Source organism: Zalophus californianus, chromosome 7, assembly GCF_009762305.2.
Source record: "Zalophus californianus isolate mZalCal1 chromosome 7, mZalCal1.pri.v2, whole genome shotgun sequence".
NCBI lineage: Eukaryota > Metazoa > Chordata > Mammalia > Carnivora > Otariidae > Zalophus > Zalophus californianus.
The window spans coordinates 132,678,695-132,700,745 of record NC_045601.1 but is presented as its reverse complement, the minus strand read 5'-3'; the positions used below and the strand labels follow the sequence as shown (position 1 = coordinate 132,700,745).

Below are 22,051 nucleotides of genomic sequence, written 5' to 3'. Positions count from 1 at the left end.
AGGAGACACACATCATCACCCTAATAATTGGTACGGTGTTTTAGGATCTCTGAATTTCTTCCTTTATATAATATTTCTAGGGGAAAAAAAAATCCATTAGTAAACCTTTAAAAATTAATTTTAATGGGTCTCTTAACCGTCTCTAAGATTTGAGTATCTTTCTCTTAAGATGGTCACTTGTAGGAAGCTGATTAAAAACATTTTAGTCAGACAGAATATAGTATTATTTCTGGTGTACCATCAATTAATTAAACTTGTCATCGTCATCCAAGAATAGCCTCAAATAAGAGTCTGTTATTAGGCCACTCATATAGAATTAGATCCATTCGGGTTTACTCTGTGCTGCCAAGCCGTCTATTTTTGGGGTTAAAATACATAGAAATTCCAGCTTTATGACTTTAAGTGCTTTTCAAACACCCTCAGTAAAGTTATCAGTATTTTTGGCATTTTCCTAATCAGTAACTCAAATTGGATCTGGCATAATACAGTCCGTTACTTCTCAGTTAATAGGTAGGGAATAATATCAGAGGACGCAAGGGAAACTCTCAGGGTCACAGCCCAGAACGGCGTTACATTTGAACTACTGATTTTGGCAATGAATTTCCAAAGCTTGGTGAGGTGAATTTTTAGTGAATTTGGTGAATATTTTAAAAAAACAAAATATTCACTGTGATTGGAAATATAATGCACCTGCCCTCAAGTTGCTTGGGGGTGGGTGTGTGTCACAAAATCAGGCGACAGAACGTCACCAGCCAGAAGGCTGATACCGAGCCGACCACCATCCCCGGGAGAGGTCCTGCGGAGCCCAGAGCCGCTGGCTCTCACACCCGAGGAGCAGGACCCATGAGAGAGTGGCCCGGCGCCGCCGCTCTCCTGTCCCAGCTCCCACGTGGAGAAGCCACTCACCTTTCGAGTTAACCTCCTCTTGATCTCTCTCTTCTCCTCTTGTTCTTCCTGTTCATTCCGAGCTGCAAGAAACGGTGAAGATGCTTTTGATTCCGGGAAACAGTGTCACACACAGGTGTATCCTCTGAACGTCTGCAGGCTCCAGGCCGAGCCCCTCACCACTTGAGAAAGGCGGCGGCGAGCTCCTGTCCTCGGCCCCGGCCACCCTCCGGCCTGCCTGTGGGATGCTCTCCCAACTGCCCGCACGGCTTCAAACGGATGGTCAGCTGGCTGGCCTTCTCGCTTTGCTTTCTTTATGCCACATGGGGGGTTTCAAGTCTCCAGGCAGAAATGCTGGGCTGAGGAGTGTGGCTTCGAGGCAAGGAGGTAGGTCCTACACGTGTGGGGGTGCTGTTTGCCCGGAGGCGGGCATCGGGGGAGAGGTGAGGCTCCCTGCTTGGGACAAGGCCTGTGCCCGCTCAACTCTGCCTCGGGCCTCCCAGCGACGGACGGGGGGGGGGGGGGTGGGGCTCGCTGTGATGTGGCCTCGTGTCTGGTGCTCTGTGGGGACAGGAAAGGGGGCTGGCCCGCGGGGGTGCCGGCCACGTGCTACGGAAACGGCACGGCTCACGCCAAATGCAGCCCCGGCTGCACGGAGGAATTCCAAAACGCTCACCTTTCGCAAGCCCTGATTCCATTAATTCTTTGAATCTTCCAAGAAGTCCACAGAGCAGGTGGGAGGCCAGAGTGTGGGACACAATGGCCTGCATTTAGACTTTTTAAGGAGTGTCTCAGGAGAGACGACTTTGGAGTCTAAAGGTTCTCAGCTTAGTATGTGGGCTGACTTACTCATCAGATGTTCAAAGAGCCATACAAGAGGGTCTGGGGGAATGGAGCAGACATACGGAGGGCAGAGAGTGCAGGCTTATTTCTCCTTGTAAGCAAAGCGGTCAACCGTGGGCACAAAGTCACTTTCCTCCTGGGCTCAGGGACGGAGGCACGGGTCTAGGCCTAATACTGTCTATCAAACCGTATCAGAGAGGGCCTCTGCTTCTCGGCCCCTGACTTTAGAAGGGCATTTTAGTGAAAGCAACCTCCTTCGGGGTGGTCTTCAGACCACCCTGGGCACTTGTTCTCTCATTTTGAAATCCCTGTTGTTGAATTTTGTTTCGTAACTCATCAAAGCAGTGCACCCCTGCAATTCAGTCGTCTCAGGACAGGATGGGTCTTTAAACGAGGGAAGCCCCTGTGCACAGAAGCGGGTCCCCCCAGTTCCTCCTTGCCAGCCCAGCAGCGGCCACCACAGCCGGAGGCCACGCACGCTGAAGGTGGCCACACTTCCCACTGGGAGGGACAATGGCAGGGTAGAGCTGAGCAACATCCCCAGGGGCACAGTTTGACTGCTGTGACTGCGGGGGGGGGGGTGGCGTTCAGGACCTTGTTCAGGGTCACCAGAGGACCCCAGTGCAGCATGCCCCCCAGGGCCCCCACCCCCATATAAGAGAGAGAGCTCCTTCCTCTGGACTTAAAGATCTTATCTCCCCCTCCAGAGTTCCCTTTAAAAATGCAAGTTTCTCTTGGATAAAAACTCCCCAAACTAGCCAGCCATTAACATCTTAGTATGAACCAATCGATCAGAGATAAACTGGGAGGCAGAAAGCAAGAAGGGAGACGGCAAACAGGTGCCGTCTGCAGGGGGCCAGTGGGATGACAGTCTGGAGAGTGAGGACCCAGGCGGTGGCTCCAGGGCTCTTGGTTAAAATGTACAGGCTCACAGGATAGTAGGGCCACGGGGAGGCCCAAGGAACCGCCAAGTCTAAATGTAAATGAGGATGGAAAAGCTGAGGGCGTGAAGCGGCTCGTCACATGCCACAACGCTACATGCTAATTCGGCAGACAGCCAGCCCAGCTTTTTTGCTTGCTAGGATAAGCGACCCCCTCCCCACGCCACGCCCCCCGCCCCACGGCATGTTTTGTGTGGGGCCGGGCCCTCCTCCTCTTTCCTGGTCGGGGCCTCCTCAACCCACAAGCCCCCTCCGAGCCATGACCCTGCATGGAGCTGTCCTCTCCTGTTTCTAGGGCCCCCTGAGGGGCGAGGGTCACACGCGACCGCCTCTGGAATCTATACCTTTAGTTCAAAGCCATTTACAAACCCAGGGCCATGAATTCTTGGGCTGAGGGTACCAAGACAACCCCATTAGGCAACTGGGAAGAGAGGCCAGGAGCGGGCCATGATGTCATCATGTGCTCACCGTCAGAGTGTGCTCATTATGTGCTCAAATGTGCCCAGTGTCTCATTGGCTGCTGGACAAAGCCAGTGCTGGCCCCGGGGGCCGGCAGGGTGGGGCTGGAAGGCGGCCTCAGACCCTCCAGCAGAGGGGTCTCCCCACGCCACGCCCCCCCCCCCCCCCCCCCCCCCCGCAGAGCCGTGGCGTCCGTGTCCCCAGCACCCTCACACAGATGGTTCCCCCGGTGACCGGAAGCCCAGAGAGCCAGGCTCAGCATAATTTGCGTAAGGGTGTTTTCTCATACCATGAAGTTTCTTGTTCCACAGAAGGGAGATGGGGAAAAAAAAAAAATTCTTAGGAAAACAAAGTTCCAGAACGCAGGGAAAAAAAGAAGAGTTAGCGGAAATAGGGAAATAGACGTTCATTTCTGAAAAGTTTCAAAACTGAAACGATCACCCTGTTTGAACTTGGTCAGGCAGTTCTTTAATTTGGCCATTTGAACGGGGTAAGAAGGAAGAGGGACTAGAACCAGAGGGAACCCTGGCAACAATGTTTTAATGTCACCACTTGGGTCGCCTGAACCTAAGCCCCTCAGGCTTCCTAGACGCGAGTAACCACCTCTGAGATCTGGGTCTCTTTCCAGATGGCAAGAAAAACCCACCGTGTGGGCCCTGCCCGTGGTCTCCCAGGGAGCTGGGCACACAGCAGGGGGGAGCTGGACCTCCTCGTTCCCAAACCCGAGCCCTTGCTGAGAGAAGCAGTATTTTCTGGCAACTTGAACGGTCCCTTAGAGAGTGGAAGCCCCTGTGGGAGCAGGTTGGGGGCCACCAAACACTGTACCGAGATTCCTCCGGAAAATAACAGATCCGTGTTGGGGGTGTGTGTGGGTGAAGAGGCAGAGGGGGAAGGAAGCATGTTTGGCCGATTTCCCACTTCCAGAATAAACGGACACCTGTTTTTCTTTCCAACAATGGAAAGGTTATAATGGATCAGGTATCAGATTGGGGGCAGAAAAGGAGGCCAAATGCATCCCCGACCGTGGAAATCATCTGAAAAAGTTCTCATTCCTTTTATAGCATATGAAGCTTTGAAACTGCTAAGGGCACCTCGTGGTTAGAAAAAATATATATACACACATTCCTAGAGACCTAGGAATTACGTGAGGTGCAGCCAACACCGAGGAAGGCCGGCCCTGAAAATCACGCCCTCTGAGAGCTGGGGAGGAGGCAGCCGGCCCGGAGCAGGGAGGCAGGAGGTGGACGGAGGCCCGCCTCACGGGGACGGGTGCCCTGCTGGGGCTGTGGGCCACGCCCCTCCTCGCAGCCCTCCCCAGGGGAAATTCAGCGGCCCACGCTCAGCAAGCAATTCAAAACCGACCAAGTCCCAAGACAGCAGTGGGGAGGAGAAGAAAAGGAAGATCAAGAACCTTTTAGTTTGGTCTAAGTGGAAATACCCAGCCACTCAGACTGAGGCTTCACGTGATCGCGCGCGTGTGCGCGTGTGTTTGTGTGTGCGCACACGCATGCGTGCACGCGGCCTGGCATTCCTAGGAAACTCTGCATGGCATGTGTCTCTCTTTTCTAGAGAGAACGTAGAAGCGGATGTGTACGGGGAGGGAGGGTCATGAATTAAACTAAAAATACTATTTGTTGACCGTCTCAGGGAGAGTGTTGGTGAGAGTCGTAATGATGATGGGGCAGATGTGTGCAGGGAGGTTTCGTTTTCTAAATTATTTAATATCTCCCACCACATGGAGGAATCCTGGTGTCCCTGAGATGCTTGTTATTGTAGTTTTATGTTGGTGAGGCACCAAGGGGATTCCTTCTCTCTATTCAAGTATCTCTGCGTCCTGAACCAAACACACAAGGGGCTCGTTCATTTTCTCTCCCCACGGCCAGAGTGACGGCGAGTCTCTTTTGGCAGAGAAAGAGAGACTTCGGCCAGCCTGCCTTGGGCTAGCGGCAGGAGTCCCGAGAGATGGACGTGAAGCATCCTCACTTGGAAGCGCTCTCCTAGACTTTACATCTAATTTTCGAAGGCAGGGCAGGGGATATATCAACAGCATGCAGCTGCCGTGAAAAGTCATGGTTTCCAGCCCCAGTTTGCAAACGGCCGTCTACCTTATTTTAGCCATCGAGACAGTATTTGTGGTTTCTAAGTCAGTTTTGGTTTGAGGGTGACCCGAGTGCTGCTCAGAATCACTTGAGTGAGTCCCCTGGCTCTAGCAGCACAGCTTCTCTGGCTTCACCACCCACCAAGAGGAAGGCGGTTCTTGCCGTCTGCGAGCGCCCAACGAGCCGAGCGGACTCGGGTTTGCCTCCTCTGCCGGGGAGGCTGCCTGGCATGTTCTAACACACCAGGATGGAGCGCCGACCATCCGTCATTTCCACACAGGCACAAGGGAGGAAGCCTGTGGCCCACACACTGAACAAGAGCCAAAGCCACCACAAGGCCGCACTGACGGCCGCAGGCGGAGTCACTTACGTTTTAGAATGTTCCTCTGCTCCAGCTCCTCCGCCGTCGGCCTCTGGCTCAGCCGCCTGCGGAAAAGATCCAGGAAAAGTTTTTGGACCATATCATAGCCTCCTTGGGTCATTAATCTCCCCAGCCCTCATAGGTGCATGAGATGGAGCAAGAGGCTGGAGCTCCTGTCCCATCCTGTGCTATGCGAGATGGACTCCGACCACCACTGCCTACTCAGTTCCTCAATTTCAACCCCAGGAAAGGCACCCTGCGTCACGTCACGCCAAGCTGACCCTCCTCCTTCCTCCCGTCCTCCGCCCCTCCCCAGCCCTGCTCCCCCGGGGCCTCCGGGCCAGTGGACGCTTCTCGTCACAGAGGCCCCTTTCTTTCATGTGGCCTCCTCGCTTCGGGACACTGGCCTCTACCCGCCACCCCCCACCCCTGCCCCCCCAGGGCGAGAGCTCGCTTCTTGCCATGTTTGTGCAGATCCAGTTAGGACAGAAAGAGGCTCATGGCCCCGGGGAGACGCAAGACAGCGTGTCCTGTCTGCGAAGAACAATAGATACTCTTCTTCTTGTCCCCACCCATCCCCACCAGAGCCGCCTTAGACGGGGAAGGACAAAGGAGCAGGAACTGCAATGCCTCTCCTAGTGCTGGCACGTAATGGGGCCCTAACCAGTGTGACATGGTAGCAGGGGCGTCAACAGGTCGTGATGCAACAGTGGGGGGGGGCAGGGACGGACGATGGTGGCCCCGCATCCTGAGAGGTCACCGGAAACTGGGAAGGGCCCCGCGGAGAAACGCAAGCTGGTGTGGGCGGATAAAGCACCAGGGATGAGCAACACAAACAGTGGGGCCCCGTATTCACAGAGACGTTTTTGTACTTTTGAAGCTCCTGGCAGTTATTTAATGACCCTGCAAAGTTGAGCATCCTGCTCCCCAACATGGGAGGAGGCGTGTGCGAGAGGAGACAGTTGTGGAAGGAGTCGCGGGCCGCTCGGCGGCCTGCGCTGGGACCTAAGGGGCGCTCCCCCAGGAGTAAAGGTTGTGTTTCCTCCCCGGGTATCGGCACCTCTATCTCCAGGTGGCAAGGCGTTTACACCGTGGGATCTCAGGAGAGACCCGGAGTGAAAACAGAAAGTCCATGGAGTTACTGAGTGCAAAGAGTTGACATTGAACGCTTCTTGTCACTTGCAATTTCTCCTCATTGCCCTGGATTCTGAGAGACCCAATGGCATCACCACTGATGCTCTAGGGAGGGCACGGAAGGATTTCTGGTCAGATACCGGTCGGTAAAATCTACAGTACCCTGGAAACGGCTGGAAATTGTATTCTGAAGTGTTTGTTCAGTTTATAAGCACACTGTTGTGTTTGTTAGTCATTTGTTCTTCCAAATGTCCCATGAAGACACTATTTCTTCCCATTGACCAGGGCCCGCTGTATATTTGGAACTTTGCAATATTGGAGACTCTAAATTGGGACTCTGGAGTCTCAAAGTCTTTCCTAAAATAGCACTCTCAGACCTCGGGAGGAAACTGTGTCATTGGTCTGGAATGCAGACTCCGCTCAGAATGAGCTGCGTGGAGGCTCTGCCTCACCTTTCCATTTATCTTTCCCCAGAATCCTTACTTCGTTTGTAGGGGTGGGCAGCCAGCTTTAGGGGGCCCCTTGGCGGAACCCAGGCTCTGGATGCCGCTGGGGCTGTAGGTCAGTAGGTTTTAAATAAGCTCCTGATTCAAGGTGGAGCTTGCATCCCAGAAGTCTATGCCCAGAAGCATCTGCAGAATGTACCTCCACTGGCTTGTGCTGAGAAGCCCACTGATTCTGTCGCCAGACTCATCGCCTGGTTCTGCGCTGGCTTTTTCGTTTTTGTTTTTTCTCATGGGTCACTTTGGAGGCGACAAAAGGATGGGAGACTGAACTACACGCACAGCAGATTCTGTTTGCTGGGCAACCTTAGAGTCAAAGACACATGCCTTCAAGTGAGTCCCCCTGTTTATGTTTCATTTCTCCTAAAAGGGTCTGAGAACATTGAGGCCAATCACAGCAATCAAACGGAGCTAAGCCCTCCCCATGGACACGTGCAGTAGTGAGGTGTTTTGGCTTTGAAAATGAGATTGGGTAGGAAAATCATACTCTGGCATCGTGATGACAAAGCACAAACAGCTCAGGAGTTAGGGGATCTGGGTTCTAGTTCTGGCTCCGCTCTGAACCTACTTTCCGTGGACAAGGTATTGGATTCCACTGCAAATAATACTAGTAATTTAACGGCTAAGGCTGACGTCGTCCCTGTCTCGTGCAGGCATGGTTCTTAGAAACAGCTGCTGTATACTCGGCCACATCCAAATGTGAATTCATTTATGGGGCGTGAGTGGGGGGTGGGGGGGATAGGAAAATACATAAAATATAAATAAAATACGTAATAAAATATTTAAATAAGCGCGTTTGTTCATTTTACAAATTACTGGTTGAAGGCCAGCTCCGTGCCGGGTTCTAGTTTGGGCACTTGGATGAGTAAAAGAACGGATCAAGGTCCTGCCTCTGGGGGAGGCAGTCATTGATCAGGTCGTCCCGGAAGCAAGTATGAAATGTAACCGTAGTAACAGGCTGCCAACGGGAGGTACCTGGGCAGGGATTCTGACCAAATTAGGTCAGGAGAGGGGTCCCAGGGGGAGGGACGCAGTGTCCCGATGGGAAGGACGGATGGACGGAGCCATGGTGCTAGAGTGGAGACAGCGAGGGGAGGAAGGAAGGTGGGGAACAGGCAGGGGCCAGGCCGCGTGGCCCACGGGGTGAGAGGGCAGGACAACACCCATTTCGCATCCCAGAAGCGAGGTGGGAAGATGGGTACCACCGGCCCAGGGTGCCAAGTACTGCCGAGAGGTCAGGCGAGCCTGGCAAACGGCCCACGGGGATCAACACCAGCTGGGCTTGCAGCAACCTCGCCTAGAGCTCTGCCAGGGGGCGCAGGGAAGGGAAGCCAGGCAGGAGCGAATTGAGAACAGAGGTGAGAAAATGGACAAGTATGCACGATTCTTCCCGAAGCTTGGCTGCATGAGAGAGTTGCAGGTGAAGGGGGCTCTGGCGAGGTTTATACTTTTCACTGGGAGAAGACTGGGTGCGTTTAATGGAAAGAATCCGGATGAGGTGGTGGTGGCGAGAAACTATGTGAGGAGGGAGGAGGCTCAGCTGATGGTGCAGGAGTCCTGAGGAGGCAGGAGGGGTTGGGGTGCAGGGACAGAGAGGCCTTCCTCCTCAAAAGCAGGAGGAGGGATGGCTCTTGACCGTGACAGGGGAAGCAGGATGGTGTGTGTAGGTTTGGTACTGGAATTAATGAAGAGTTCCCAACTGATGGCTTGCAGTTACTATAACACAAGTAATTTGGTTTATCACAAGGATGACTTCTATCAGCTTAAAATAATACCTTTCCTTGACAGGCTGGTCTTTAGACGGAGCCAAATTCATAAACTAAAGGGAGAAAGCTCTAGCTTCAGAATTCTAGTGGCTAGCTTCTTAGGGAAGGACCCAGAGCAGCCTGACATGGTCCAAGTAAAGGCTTCTTTCTAGGTCTCCTTGTACAAAAATACTGATCACTGGAAAGCCAGATAGCAGAGCACAATTACTGTATTAATGAAATGGGCAGTTTTATGAATAATCCCAAAGAGCAGATAACTCCAAGAATAAAGACAGAGATGCTTTCTGAGTGTATTTTATCTTTTACCCCTGTCTTGACGGTACGTTTAAGCCACTGTATCAGACTTAAACTCTCATTAAATGTAAAAAGTGCTTCCTGACTCTGTATGTAGACATGACCATTTATATGCTATATGATAAAGGCAACATTTTTGGGCGTTAAACTTTTCTGTAAAATGAATGATCCAAAAGTAGGAGTTTTAATGTGCTCTCAAGTGATCTATTCAAATAGGTTTGCTGTCATATATGTGGCCCTGGTTTATTAGGTTATCTCTGAGCTGCAAAATTGTTGTCACTCCTCAAATGGTTTCTTCTTTACATGACCACCGCTAAATGATCTGCATCGGCTGCAAAGTGAAAAATCACCGAGCTCCTGTTTAAATGCCACGCGCCATCAATCACCACCTAGGAGCCTTCCAGGTTCTTGCAGAATTTAGAAATGGATTTTGTGTAGTATCAGTTTGAACAACTATGCTGGTAACCGCAAGAAACAACCACATAAACCAAGGCTTTTCTTTTTCCAAGCAAGGACCATGACAGACAAACAGGCCACAAGCAAATGGTACTTTGGCTTTGGCCTCGGAAAAAAGAGACCGTGAGAGAATGTGGTGGCAAGACGCTTTAGACAGCACGCAGAGCAGGGAGGCTGTATCCCCAGAGATGTGACAAAAAACCGCTGAAGGTCTGGCTGGTCTGACTCCTGAAGCTGATGAGGAGGATTCGTTCTGCTGCAAGGAGCGAATGAACCTTCTGCTGGTGTCAGAACTGCAAGGTCACGGCTTTCATTTGCCTTTGCAACTGCATATTGTTTGGAGGGCCCTGATTTTAAAGTCTGGATCTCTGAAAGCTGTATCTGCATTTCAGGAGAAAGCAAAGCAGAATTGAGGTTGGCCTTCTGCATTTCAGCCCCAGGGGGAGGGAACGGCCCTTCCAGAGGGGAAGAGAAAATGGGAAGGACTTGTCCTCTCTCCTAAGGCAGGAGGAGACGGGTTTCCCAACTGCTGCTCCGGATGGGAAAGGGTGCAGACGGGCCTGGTGGGGCCGCGGGGAGGGGAGACGCACTGAGTTACGACGCCTCCTTTGGAATCTTTCTGGAGAACGTGTCGGTTGCATGCGTTTGTGTGTGGCCTTGGTCACTGCTACATCGCCAGGTGTTAGAAGGCCACGGAGGTGTTTTTTATTTTTAAGAATATTTTATTTATCTATTTGTCAGAGAGAAAGAGCACACAAGGAGGGGCAGTTGCAGAGGCAGAGGGAGAAGCAGGCTCCCCGCGGAGCAGGGATCCCGATACGGGACTTGACCCCAGGACCCTGGGACCATGACCTGAGCCGAAGGCAGATGCTTAACGACTGAGCCACCCAGATGCCCCCAAAACAGGTGCTTTTAGTAATTATTTAGCCCAGATCCTGCTCGTCCTGATGCCACACACACTCCTGGGAAGATTTTATCCACAGTTGTGACTTCAGTTCACGTCTATATCCCGGTGACTCCAAAATCTATACCTCCAGTCGTAGTTTTGAGTTCCAGACCGCCTTTCCAGTTTATACTCCTACAGGCTGTCAAACTCAGAAGGTCCTAAATGAATTCATCCATCATCCCCTCCTGTCCTGACAGCTTTGCATCCCCGTGAGTTGCCCAAGCCAGGAAACTGGGAACTGTCCTTGGTGGTCTTGACCCTCAACAGCCAATCCACCGCCAGGTCCAAACCACCTCCGTTCCAGCCCATTCCAGCCCACCACAGCTGGAGCCTCTCGCCGGGCTGCTGCAGCCCATCCTACGGGGGTCTTCCTCCACCCCAGACGGGATGGTCTAAGGGGAAACCTGATCACAGCACTCCCTGCTTGGAAACTACCCACGCCCACCCAGAGCCTGCAGGAGGGAGTCAAGCACCCAGGGTCCTAGAAGAGTCCTTGTGATCTGCACGCTCGCCGAGAATCCCCCCCAGCCCACACCCTGTCCTTTAGACGTAACTGGGTCTTCTACGTTTCTTCTAGATTCACGTGCCTTTCCTTATAGCGACGCGTTCTCTTTTTCTCTTCGTCTGGTGGTAATCCTCAAACTCACAGCTTCGACCTTAAACATCACTTGCTGTGGGCACTAGCCTTTTGGTGAAGGTGCCCCCACCGTGTGTGACAACAGTCCCGTATCTCCCGTCTGCTGGTGCTTGTCCTTGTTACGGCCCAGCCTGCCCACTAGACTCCAGGGCTTGGGCTCCGTGACGTGGGGCCACCTGGCCCCCTGTCCACCAGGGTCACCTCACTCACGAGCACAGACCTGGGTGGCCACACAGGGGCACCACTTGGAAGGGCCCCTGTGCTTGGGCTCCAAGGCTCTGCTGCCATTTTGAAATTTTCAGTCATTTTTTTTTTGAACAAGGGACCCCCTCATCTGCAGCACCTAGCACCCAGTCTGGGAACTGGAGTTGCTCCAGGTTTGTGAAATCATTAAATGCGTGTTGCCCCATGACTATCCCTTGTCTTTGCCCTTTCCCTCTCTTCTAGTTCTTTCCCTGGGGGAAGCACGTGTGTTCTCTGTTAGAAACAAAACAAACTACCCTCCTCCTCTCCCCTCTCCCCCAGTGAATCTCCACCTCCAGCCTGCTCTTGGCTGCCCGACCTCTCCAAAGAGGGGTTCAGGCGTGAGGTCTCAGTAAACCATCACAACCCTGGCTTCTGTCCACACCATTCTACTGCCCTGGTTCTCCGCTGGACAATTCTGCCCCCAGGGGACCTCTGGCAAGGTCTACAGACATTCGTGGTTGTCAGGACTGGGGAGGCTGCTACTGGCATCTAGCTCAACGTCCCACCCTGCACACGCCTGTCCTCACAACACAGGACTAGCCGGGCCATGCGACAACAGTGACGAGGTTCGGGAACCTTGCTCTCCTGAATCAGGTCAGTGTCAAGGTCACTGAGGATTAACTGCCAAATCCAGTGGCTTTTATAGAGCCCTCGATTTCCCCGACCTTTCTCTAGTGTGTGTGGCACCTTTGACTAACAGCGACTTCTCAAAGCTCCTTCTCCTCTGGTTTTCAGCATGCTCACACCTCCTTCCACACCCTTAGCACCTACTCCTAGCAGGTGGCACGCCTGGGGAGAGCCCCAGAGGTGCCCTGCCCTGGGGGTGGCTTCAGAAGCAGCACCATCCGTACCCAGCCCGGGTCCGCCACCTGACAGGCGGGGGCCCTCGGAGGAGCCGGCCTTCTCCCCACGCCTCAGCCTTCTGTGCCCATGCGGCAGAGCGAGGGGCCTCCGGGTGCCCATCTCTGCAGACGGACTGCCTAGAATCCCGGTGCTCAGGGAGGGCAGGGAGGCCACAGCGAGACTGTTCCACTCCTCTGCTAACAGCCTTCAGGGGTGACACTGCACTAAGAATAAAGCTCACACTCGCCCTTCCCCGTGCCCTGCGGCGTGAGTGTGAAAGGCCCCCATACCAGGTTGGCCTTCACTCTTTCTCATTCACCTTGACCTAACCTGGCACACATCCCCAGTCTGGAGAAGCTGCAGGGCCTCCTTTGATGCCACCAGCAGAGCTAGGAGCTCCCCCTGCTGGGCTCCCCCATCTTGATCATGGCCTCACCCCTGACACCCATATTACCCACTGGCATGACCACCTTCTCAACTACACCAGGAACCCTTCACAGGCAAATTATGTCTTATTTATCTCCATGTTTCTAGACTCAGGACGGCACCTGCCACACAGGAGGGGCTCCACAGATTTTTGATGATTCAATCAATGAATAATACTTCAACCCAGGAGTTGTGCCCTCAGGGATGGCCAGAACTCTGGGCCCTACACCACGATGGCTGGCCACCGAAGACGTTCCTCTGGGAAGAATGGACAGCAGTTTTGCTTTTATACCTCAGGACTATGCCCTGCTACCCTTTCTCTCTGCCAAGAAGGCAGAACAACTCTTAAAATGATTGATCCACGTACTCAACTCTTTCCAGGAATTTCAGTTAATAGTTTTCAACTTCCCTTCAAGCTATTAACAAATAGCTTGGTTCTAAGTATGGGGGAGAAAACGGACTCGGGTGCAGGGCCTGCCTCCTGGTCTGCCTCCACCATTAACCGGAAGGTTGCTTGGGCACCTTATGTCGTTGTACCTCGGCTCCGAGTCCCACCGTCTGACAGGTGGCCGTAACCACAAGCTAGTCTGCATGCTGCCCATGTGCTGAGTGCTGAGAGGCCCAAATGCGAATGAGATAGAAAAATTCCTTTTAAAAGTAAGTAGAGCTTTTGGCTTTCGGCTCGGGGAGGCAAAGGTGCAACTTTCTTCGGTCGTCCCGAATCCGGGTTCATCCAACACCAGCCACCTCCGCCATGCCGCCTAAGTTCGACCCAACGAGATCAAAGTCGTGTACCTGAGGTGCACTGGTGGCGAAGTCGGTGCCACGTCTGCCCTGGCTCCGAAGATAGGCCCGCTGGGTCTGTCTCCAAAAAAGGTTGGTGATGACATCACCAAGGCAACCGGTGATTGGAAGGGTCTAAGGATTACAGTGAAACTGACCATTCAGAACAGACAGGCCCAGATTGAAGTGGCACCTTCTGCCTCTGCCCTGATTATCAAAGCCCTCAAGGAACCACCAAGAGACAGAAAGAAGCAGAAAAACATTAAGCACAGTGGAAATATCACTTTTGATGAGATTGTCAATATTGCCCGACAGATGTGACACTGATCTTTAGCGAGAGAACTCTCTGGAACCATTAAAGAGATCCTGGGGACTGCCCAGTCTGTGGGCTGCAATGTAGATGGCCGCCACCCTCATGACATCATAGATGACATCAACAGTGGTGCGCTGGAATGCCCGGCTAGTTAACTACAAAGGAAAATGTTTCAATAAAGGATCATTTGACAACCAAAAAAAAAAAAAAAAAGTAAGTAGAAAAGTAGAAGGTGTGAAATTTTATTTTTGGTAACTCGAAAAAAGTCTTGGACCTCAAGTAGATAAACAGGTTACCCTTAAGAAAGAAAGAATATTGCTTTTGATGGACGCAGACCATCAGGGCAAGGACAAAGAGTGATTCCAATGAAGAGAGGAAGCTCTGGGTGTCACTGCTGAGTGACTGTCGTGGACGGTATCGCGGGGAGGTCGACGTACACAGCCCAGACAACATGAAAATGGCGTAAGACTATATATTTAATTTATTTACCCACTCATTGAAAAAATATTATGGTTCCAGATTCCCCCGATGCCTCTGCTTTGTTGGGCCTCAATAAACAACATACACAACCCGTGACTACTTTCTGAAGCAAGGCGAGGGATGAAGAGTTGGGTGTAGGCCCCAGGTTGCCCCCTCCCACCCGGACTCCTCCTAGGAGCTGCAGAATATGTGCAGCTCATGCTTTTCTCATACTCACCCCCAACGGGCCAATCTCTCAGGGCCATCAGCACCCCCCAAGGAGAGTTCTGAGGGTACAATGTGAGGCAGAAGCCGGAAGACAGGAGGCAGGAATCCCTAGCCTCCTTCCTCCTCCTTACTCAGTGGGTTTCTGGCCAATGTCCTCCTGCTGCCTCCCATGAGTTCCTATTTCTAGAAACAATAACAGCTCAGGTTCAGATGAGATCCCATGCTGTTTAGAAACCCAGAGAGGAACATACAAAACCCCCAGAGAGTCTCAGATGCCCGTGTGGAGGGGGTTTTGGTCACATTATTTTGCCAAGTTTCCTACAGTCCTCCTTTATGAAAAGTCCCATACCCCCCTACTCCTTCCTGAACCATCACTCCTCAGTTGTAAACATAAAGCTTCATTTTAAAAAAAGATTTATTTGAGAGAGAGAGAAGTGTGCATGAGCAAGGGGAGGGGTAGAGGGAGAGGGAGAGAGAACCAAGCAGACTCCCCACTGAGCACGGAGCCTGACAGAGGGCTTGATCCTACGACCCTGAGATCGTGACCTGAGCTGAAATAGAGTTGGATGCTTAACCGACTGAGTGACTCGGGTGCCCTGTAAACCTTCATTTTTAAACTAATAGTCCTGCAACCCAAAAGAGGGGTATTGAACGTAGTTACTCTCACTAAACTGTAAGCGCTTTCCTGTGGCATGATAATCTTTCACAGAATCTCTTTCTATATATGTGATGTACCAAAAAAGACCAGATCCCCCCCCAACCCAACCCCCTCCCCACACATACTTTTTCTTCCTAGTAGCATGGTGCACTTTAGGAATGTCTAACCAGTCTGGATTTGCAGTTTTGCATTCTTTGGAAATCTTTTTAATTGGGAAAGGATCAGGAAAGATGAATGGGATGGGTTTATCTGTCTGGGAAAGGATCTATTTATATGGGAAAGGGACAGAGGAGTAAAAATGGGAAAATGCAGTGATATGGACACTTTGAACAGATTTTGCCTTGATTATAGGGGAAACGAACAGAAATGATTTCTCTCTACTTTCTTGGCCTTATCTACCCAATGCTTTGGGAGAGTCCTTGTGAGAAGAGACTGTCTTCCCTTAAATATATTCCCCCAAATTGACTGAACTCATAGCATGCATCTACCAAGGGACTCTTGGCTCCCAGCCTGGTGAATGAGAGTCTAAGTTCTCTTCCCTACCTTAGGTTCTTTTTCTTTCTGTCCTGACATCTGGTCACATGAGATACACAGCCCCTACATCACACACACCCCCTCACTCTCCTACCTGTACACTCGATGTGGGAGACCGGAGGGGAATCACAGGTGAGCGTGGCCCCAGCGCATGGGTAGGCAGCGTCTCAGGGCTGCAACGCTCCAGTAGGAGCCCAGGAAAACTGGGCAGACTCCATTAGCGGCCCTGGGCCATGACTGTACTGTCCTTCTTAGGACCACCAGCAACACCAACTCCCGAGGTCTCAGAGAAACACCCACCTCCATCCTGAGGGAAATGGCTGATTGTGGAACATTCCTTCAGGAGCAGTCTCCTCCCCCAGGAGAGCAGCCTGGCCGCCATGTCTTTTTTTTTTTTTTTAATGGGGGGAGGGGAGAAGGAGAGGGAGAGACAGAATCTCAAGCAGACTCCACACTCAGTGTGGAGGTGACGCGGGGCTCGATCTAATGATCCTGGGATCATGACCTGAGCCGAAATCCAGAGTCTGATGCCTAACTGACTGAGCCACCCAGGTGCCCCATGACCACATGTCTTTAACCAGAGGAAAGCGTGAGGCTGAGCTTGTCTGAAGGCAGAACCCCACCCGCGGGGGAACGCTCGGCCTCTCAGAGCCCTGGAAGGCCTCCCTCTGGGCATTCACAGCAGGAAAGGGATGGGAAACCACCAACCAGAGCAAAGCACCGGGCCCTTCTCAGCACCTCGCTTCTCAGTCAGGAGACAGGCTCTCTGAGAGACAGAGAGAGAGAGAGAGAGAGAGAGAGTGTTTGTAACGTACACGTTCAGAGGTTCTGTCAGGCTCTGGTCACCTCAGTTTTACACACATCCCACACATCTGTGGTTCTGCAATTTGCTGGAACGGCCACCACAACCTCTCTTCCCATTTGCATGCAGCTCGGTTTAGGTACCACCTGTGGTTCGAGCTTCGGGCTCAGGCCTGCCCTGCTCTCCAGGAATCACGCGTCAGTGCTGGACTTTGCCTCCCTGTGTCCCTCTCCCTCGCACTTCCATCCCTGGTCCCTGGGGCCCGAATCCAGCTCCAGCAGCGAAAACAAGACGATGCTTATCACTTCTACTGATACTCCCTTCCCAGCTGGACCTGCCTGGCATGGCGTGTGGCCTTCCTTCCTGAGGACAACACATCTTCTGCTAAATGGATTCCCTCTTGGGGCGCCTGGGTGGCTCAATCAGTCAGGCGTCTGCCTTCGGCTCAGGTCATGATCCCTGGATCCTGGGATCGAGCCCCGTGTCAGGCTCCTTACTCAGCAGGGAGCTTGCTTCTTCCCCTCCCTCTGCAGCTCCCTCTGCTTGTGCACGCTCTCTCTCTCAAATAAATAAACAAAATCTTAAAAAAAAATGGATCCTCTCTCTCATCTGCCTGTACAGCTGGTCCCTCCGCTGCTGGCCAACAGCTCAGCTGTGCTGCTTCTGATGGTACCTGGCTGTCCTAGAAACATCTTTCCTACTTGCTCAGGTAATGAATCCAATTTAAAAGAATGTTGCCCAGTATGGTTTGTAAAACAATACGGTGCTTCACGTTTGGAATAGTAGGTAAAAGCAAGCGCAATTATTCCGTTTAGAGAAATTAGCATTTGGAAAAACCTCTTTGTGTGAAGATAAACAGAATTTCTCCCTGTGATGGGGATATGTTAAGCTTACGTACTTCCTACATGGATCCAGCGTCAATACTGTGAGAGGCGAGGCCACCCTCTCTAAATGTCTTCGGTCTAGGTCCTTAAATGTGTCATCTCTTTCTTCTCCAAAGGGCCAAGCAGTAAATACGTCCGGTGTGGTGGACCGTGTGGTCTCTGTCACTATCATGTGCAGGTGGCCTCCGCGCTCCCCCAGGGCTGATGTTCCAACAGGCGGGCTTTGGCCCCTGGGCTGCAACTGACAGCCCCTGCCAGGGGGTATCACCTGAGCCTGAAAACTGTGTCCCGGAAGATCAACCAGTCGAAGGGAACCGCAGGACCTGCACAGCTTGCTCCACGGACGCAAGTTATTTTGGTTAAAACAAAAGAGGGGGGCTTGAGTCACGTGCTATGTAGTCCTTGACCCCGCAGGAAGGCTGGTCCCCCAACACATCAGCCTGAGAACCTGAGCACGACGCTCTTGTCCTCACCACCGTCACCACAATACAGTCTCTGGGGGCGCCTGGGGGGGGTGCAGTCAGTTGAACCTCTGACTCTTGGTTTTGGCTCGTGCTCTCATGGTCATGGGATAGAGCCCCGTGTCAGGGGCTCTCAAATAAATAAATAAATAAATAAATCTTTAAAAAATCAAATACCCCAAAGATGTCACGCCTCCCAGGCATCACATCTCCTTACGTGGCACATGACGTGGACAACTGCACAGTGTTTTGTACTGTCTCCATCCTAAGCTCTCCTCCTCCACTGTGGCTTCCAGACTCCTGGCTCCTCCTCAAGCTCTGGCCCACGTGGGGGTCAGTCCTGGTGGCTCCACAGTCGGATCAGAGCGGCGTGGCTGTGATTTCTCCCACTTGTGGCAGCTAAAGGCACGCTTCCCTTAACAGGACTGTTTGCCCCACCTGTTCACTGACATCCTTACAGGAGGACTGCTTTCTCCTCGCAGCATCCATGGCCTTCGGGCTCTGTCACCAAGTCAACAAGGGGACGACTGTGATGTACATAAAGGAGATCAGAATGTCCTTCTGAATCAAGTTTGCTGTCAAATAGGCTGTTTGAAAACTTTTATGGAAATGATTAGTGTTTAAAGAAAATGTTCCATATAGTTTTACACATACCTTGGTATTCTTTCTGTTTTTTTCTCAAAGATTTTACCTATTTATTTGAGAGAGAGAAAGCAAGCCCAAGTGGGAGGAGGGGCAGAGCGAGAAGGACACAGAATTTCAAGCAGACTCCCCACTGGGCACAGAGCCCAACATGGGGCCAAGAGTCGGACGCCTCACCGACTGAGCCACCCAGGCGCCCCCCGTACCTTGACGTTCTACTATTAATAAATCATTAAGCAGCTATCATGTAACCTATGATGTAAATTTCTGACAATTTTTCACTAATTTCTTAAGTAGTCTGAATCCGAGATTACATATAGGCTTAAAAGAAAAAAAAAAAAAAGAATAGGCTTATTTTGTTTTCGCCTGGACTAAGCCGTATGGATTTACAGCTCCTTGGTGGAAAACGCCTGAGCATATTCTGGTTGCACCGCTTGCTGACTGTGGGGTGAGAATCAGATTTCACAGGCCGTGGTCCCAAATGACTCTGTTCATTAAGGACTGTGAAGAAAGAGGGCAAAGTGACAGCACACGGAGAGACAGCGAGAGCCAGGGGTGGGCAGGGGAGGTGCTCCAGGACGTGCTGGACCCACACAGCAGGCTCTGAGCAGAAGCTGCCCACTCAGCCTCCTTGAGTACAAAGGTAGCGCCAAGTCACATAAGGAAGGTGTGCGGAGGGCTCCCCTTGCATGGGACATGGGTTGCTTCTTGGGATGGAACATGTAGGTGGCAGGTACATTGGTTCAGTAAATTCAGGAGGGCAACTCCCTCACTGTCCATTAACACACAGGAAGATGCAATCGTCTAAGCTTAGCGTCTTTTAAGAGGGAGTTTGGTGAGTGACGATATGACCATGAACAAAACGAGGAAGACCATAAGTTAAAAAGAGGGTTGGATTTCAGGTAGTTAAAACTCTTTGCAACATACTGATTACCATCAGCATGCACTATTTATCTGTCTGCCTACTTCCTTTTTTCCCAAAGGAACCAACAAGGCTTCCCGTTTTGAAGAACGATTGTTTTAATGATTCGATGGGCAAAAAACATAAAATTTTCATGATCCCACTTCCTAAAATAGAAGCGTATTCACTTATATTTCAAAGGAATTGCCTTTAGAATCAGAGGGAAAAGCGATTTTCCAGGGTTTGTATCTTTGGATAATTTTTCCTGTTTCTATTAGTCTATTTAGTGAGCATGTATGCAGTTTTCGAGGCTATTATAAAAATCTTTGCATTGTGAAGTGAACATAATGAAGCTAAATAAAATGGATTACTCTTATTAGCATTTTGCATGCAGTCTGAGAGCAGTAAGCAAAGATATGCGGGGACAAGGAAAAACAACTGCATCACACACTTCTCGACCGTAATCCAATTTCTGCTATTTAAGTTTTCAGGGCTGTGTGTGTGTGCCAGCTCTCTACAGGAGCTGCAGAAAAATCACATATAATCAAACCCGAAGCCAGTTTTGGTGGGCGAGGGAGAAAGAGCACGACATACCATGGAAATTATTCTGGAGACACGAAATGCCAACTTCACCACTGAAACAAGGAACAAGTTAATCTTAAGGATAAACAATGAGAGCTTCATTCATTTGAATGATAACAACTACTAGAATGGGCAAACTCCAAACCAAGGCACCAGCCAACGAATCTTCCGAAGTCCCTGCTTAAGCCTGCAAAATTATTGATGAGACTTGATCACATATGAACTAGTAAGACGGAGAAACGGCTCTTGCTTGGGCATTTAAACGTTCAGCTCGCAAAGCAGGATCAAGGAGGACACTGTGCCCATGAAGAAACCCACCTACGCCAGAAGGCAAGTTTCCTTTCCCACAGGCCTTCTGATTACTGAAAATGTTCCTCAAAGACTTGATGCAAAACCTCTGGTTTAAGGCCTTTTTCTTTCAGGCATGAGTGGAGAAAAATAACGAAGAATATGACTTGTCAGGCTTTGAATCAAATCACTGGCCTGTGGCTTCCAATGAGAAGTAAATACATTTCTCCCTTTTTGGAGGGAGATGAAATTTTTTTTTACAGTTTTTATTTAAATTCCAGTTAGTTCACATGCAGTGTAATATTAGTTGCAGGTGTGTTAATTTTTTAGCACTGACTTGGGGTAAGGAAAGCGGCTTCAAATCTGAGTGTAGCCAGGTAACGCCATGAACTTGGTTAACAGCTTAGCTTCTTTTGAGCTCAGTTTCCTTATCTGTAAAATTACAGGTGTTCTAGGCAGTGATAGGAGTGTCCACAGGGGTGCTAAAGTGCTTTAATGCTATTACTTTCTCAGATCCAGAAGATGCCACTGCAAAGTAGGTGAAGAAATTCACACAGAGGCTCAAGATATAGCCACAAAGCCCATAGTGAAAGAAAAAAAAAAAATGAGTAAACCAATTTGGAAGCATTAGGCCCGATTTTGAGGTAGAATTCCATGCAACACAATTCTCTTTCAACCGAAGACTGAAAGATACTTTGAGTGCTTCCCAAGATGATTTAACTCCGTTTATTTATTGCCTCCCGGTAAGTTCACAAATGGCTCTGAGAGATCTTTTCCTGGATAACGGTATGAGAGAAATGACACCTTATCTGTTTCAGTTTGTAAGGGGATCAAAGACTGAAGGTGAGAAAAAGAATATATTGCAGGGGCGCCCGGGTGGCTCAGTGGGTTAAGCGACTGCCTTCGGCTCAGGTCATGATCCTGGGGTCCCGGGATCGAGTCCCGCATCGGGCTCCCTGCTCAGCGGGGAGTCTGCTTCTCCCTCTGACCCTCTTCCCTCTCATGCTCTCTATCTCTCATTCTCTCTCTCTCAAATAAATAAATAAAATCTTTAAAAAAAAAAAAAGAATATATCGCAGGACAAGTGCCCTGACAACTCGAGTTCAAGCCGCTCCCGTTAATATGCTGGTTTTGGAGAAAAGGACTCTGCATCAAATGTTTGGATGATTCATGGTCTACATTATCCCTGCCCACCCCCAATCTTTTGGGAATATTTTAAAGGAAAAAAAATGGGAAGATAAATCATCTCAAAGAAATTCACACCAATAAAAAAAAAAAAACGTGGACCCACCCTTTCCAGAAGGACACTCCTTCCCCACAGAACCTGCCCTTAGCATCTCTTTCCCAGAGTAAACCAGCAGACAGTGAGTATGCCTTGATTAGCTCGTCTTATTTCTTGTAGAGGGATGATTACCTAGCTACTTTTAAAGAAGATTTTATTTATTTTTTAGAGAGAGAGAGAGAGTGAACAAGCAGGGAGAGCAGCAGTGGGAGGGGGAGAGGCAGACTCCCCGCTGAGCAGGGAGCCCAACGAGGGACTGGATCCCAGGACCCTGGGATCATGACCTGAGCCGAAGGCAGACGCTTAACCCAGTGAGCCACCCAGGTGCTCCTATCCAGCTACATTTTAAGCGACACTTAGTACAGAGCCACGCACACAGTAGGCGCTTAGTCAAT

At 50.8% G+C, this 22,051-nt stretch overlaps 1 protein-coding gene and 1 pseudogene across 10 annotated transcripts in view; one reads left to right on the top strand and one right to left on the bottom strand.

Moving 5' to 3' along the window:
* Positions 1 to 22,051, bottom strand: part of PHACTR1 (phosphatase and actin regulator 1) — a 551,155-nt gene that overhangs the window by 9,681 nt on the left and 519,423 nt on the right. For 9 of the 10 annotated variants that reach the window (XM_027601439.2, XM_027601442.2, XM_027601440.2 and 6 more), the window contains 2 exons: positions 5,598 to 5,653; positions 907 to 968 (listed from right to left, as the gene is read on the bottom strand). In XM_027601439.2, coding sequence (XP_027457240.1) covers positions 907 to 968; positions 5,598 to 5,653 — 118 coding nt within the window. The remainder of the gene's footprint in view (positions 1 to 906; positions 969 to 5,597; positions 5,654 to 22,051) is intronic. The other variant, XR_003521322.1, reaches the window with a different exon arrangement.
* On the top strand, positions 13,594 to 14,090 carry LOC113926487 (annotated as a pseudogene).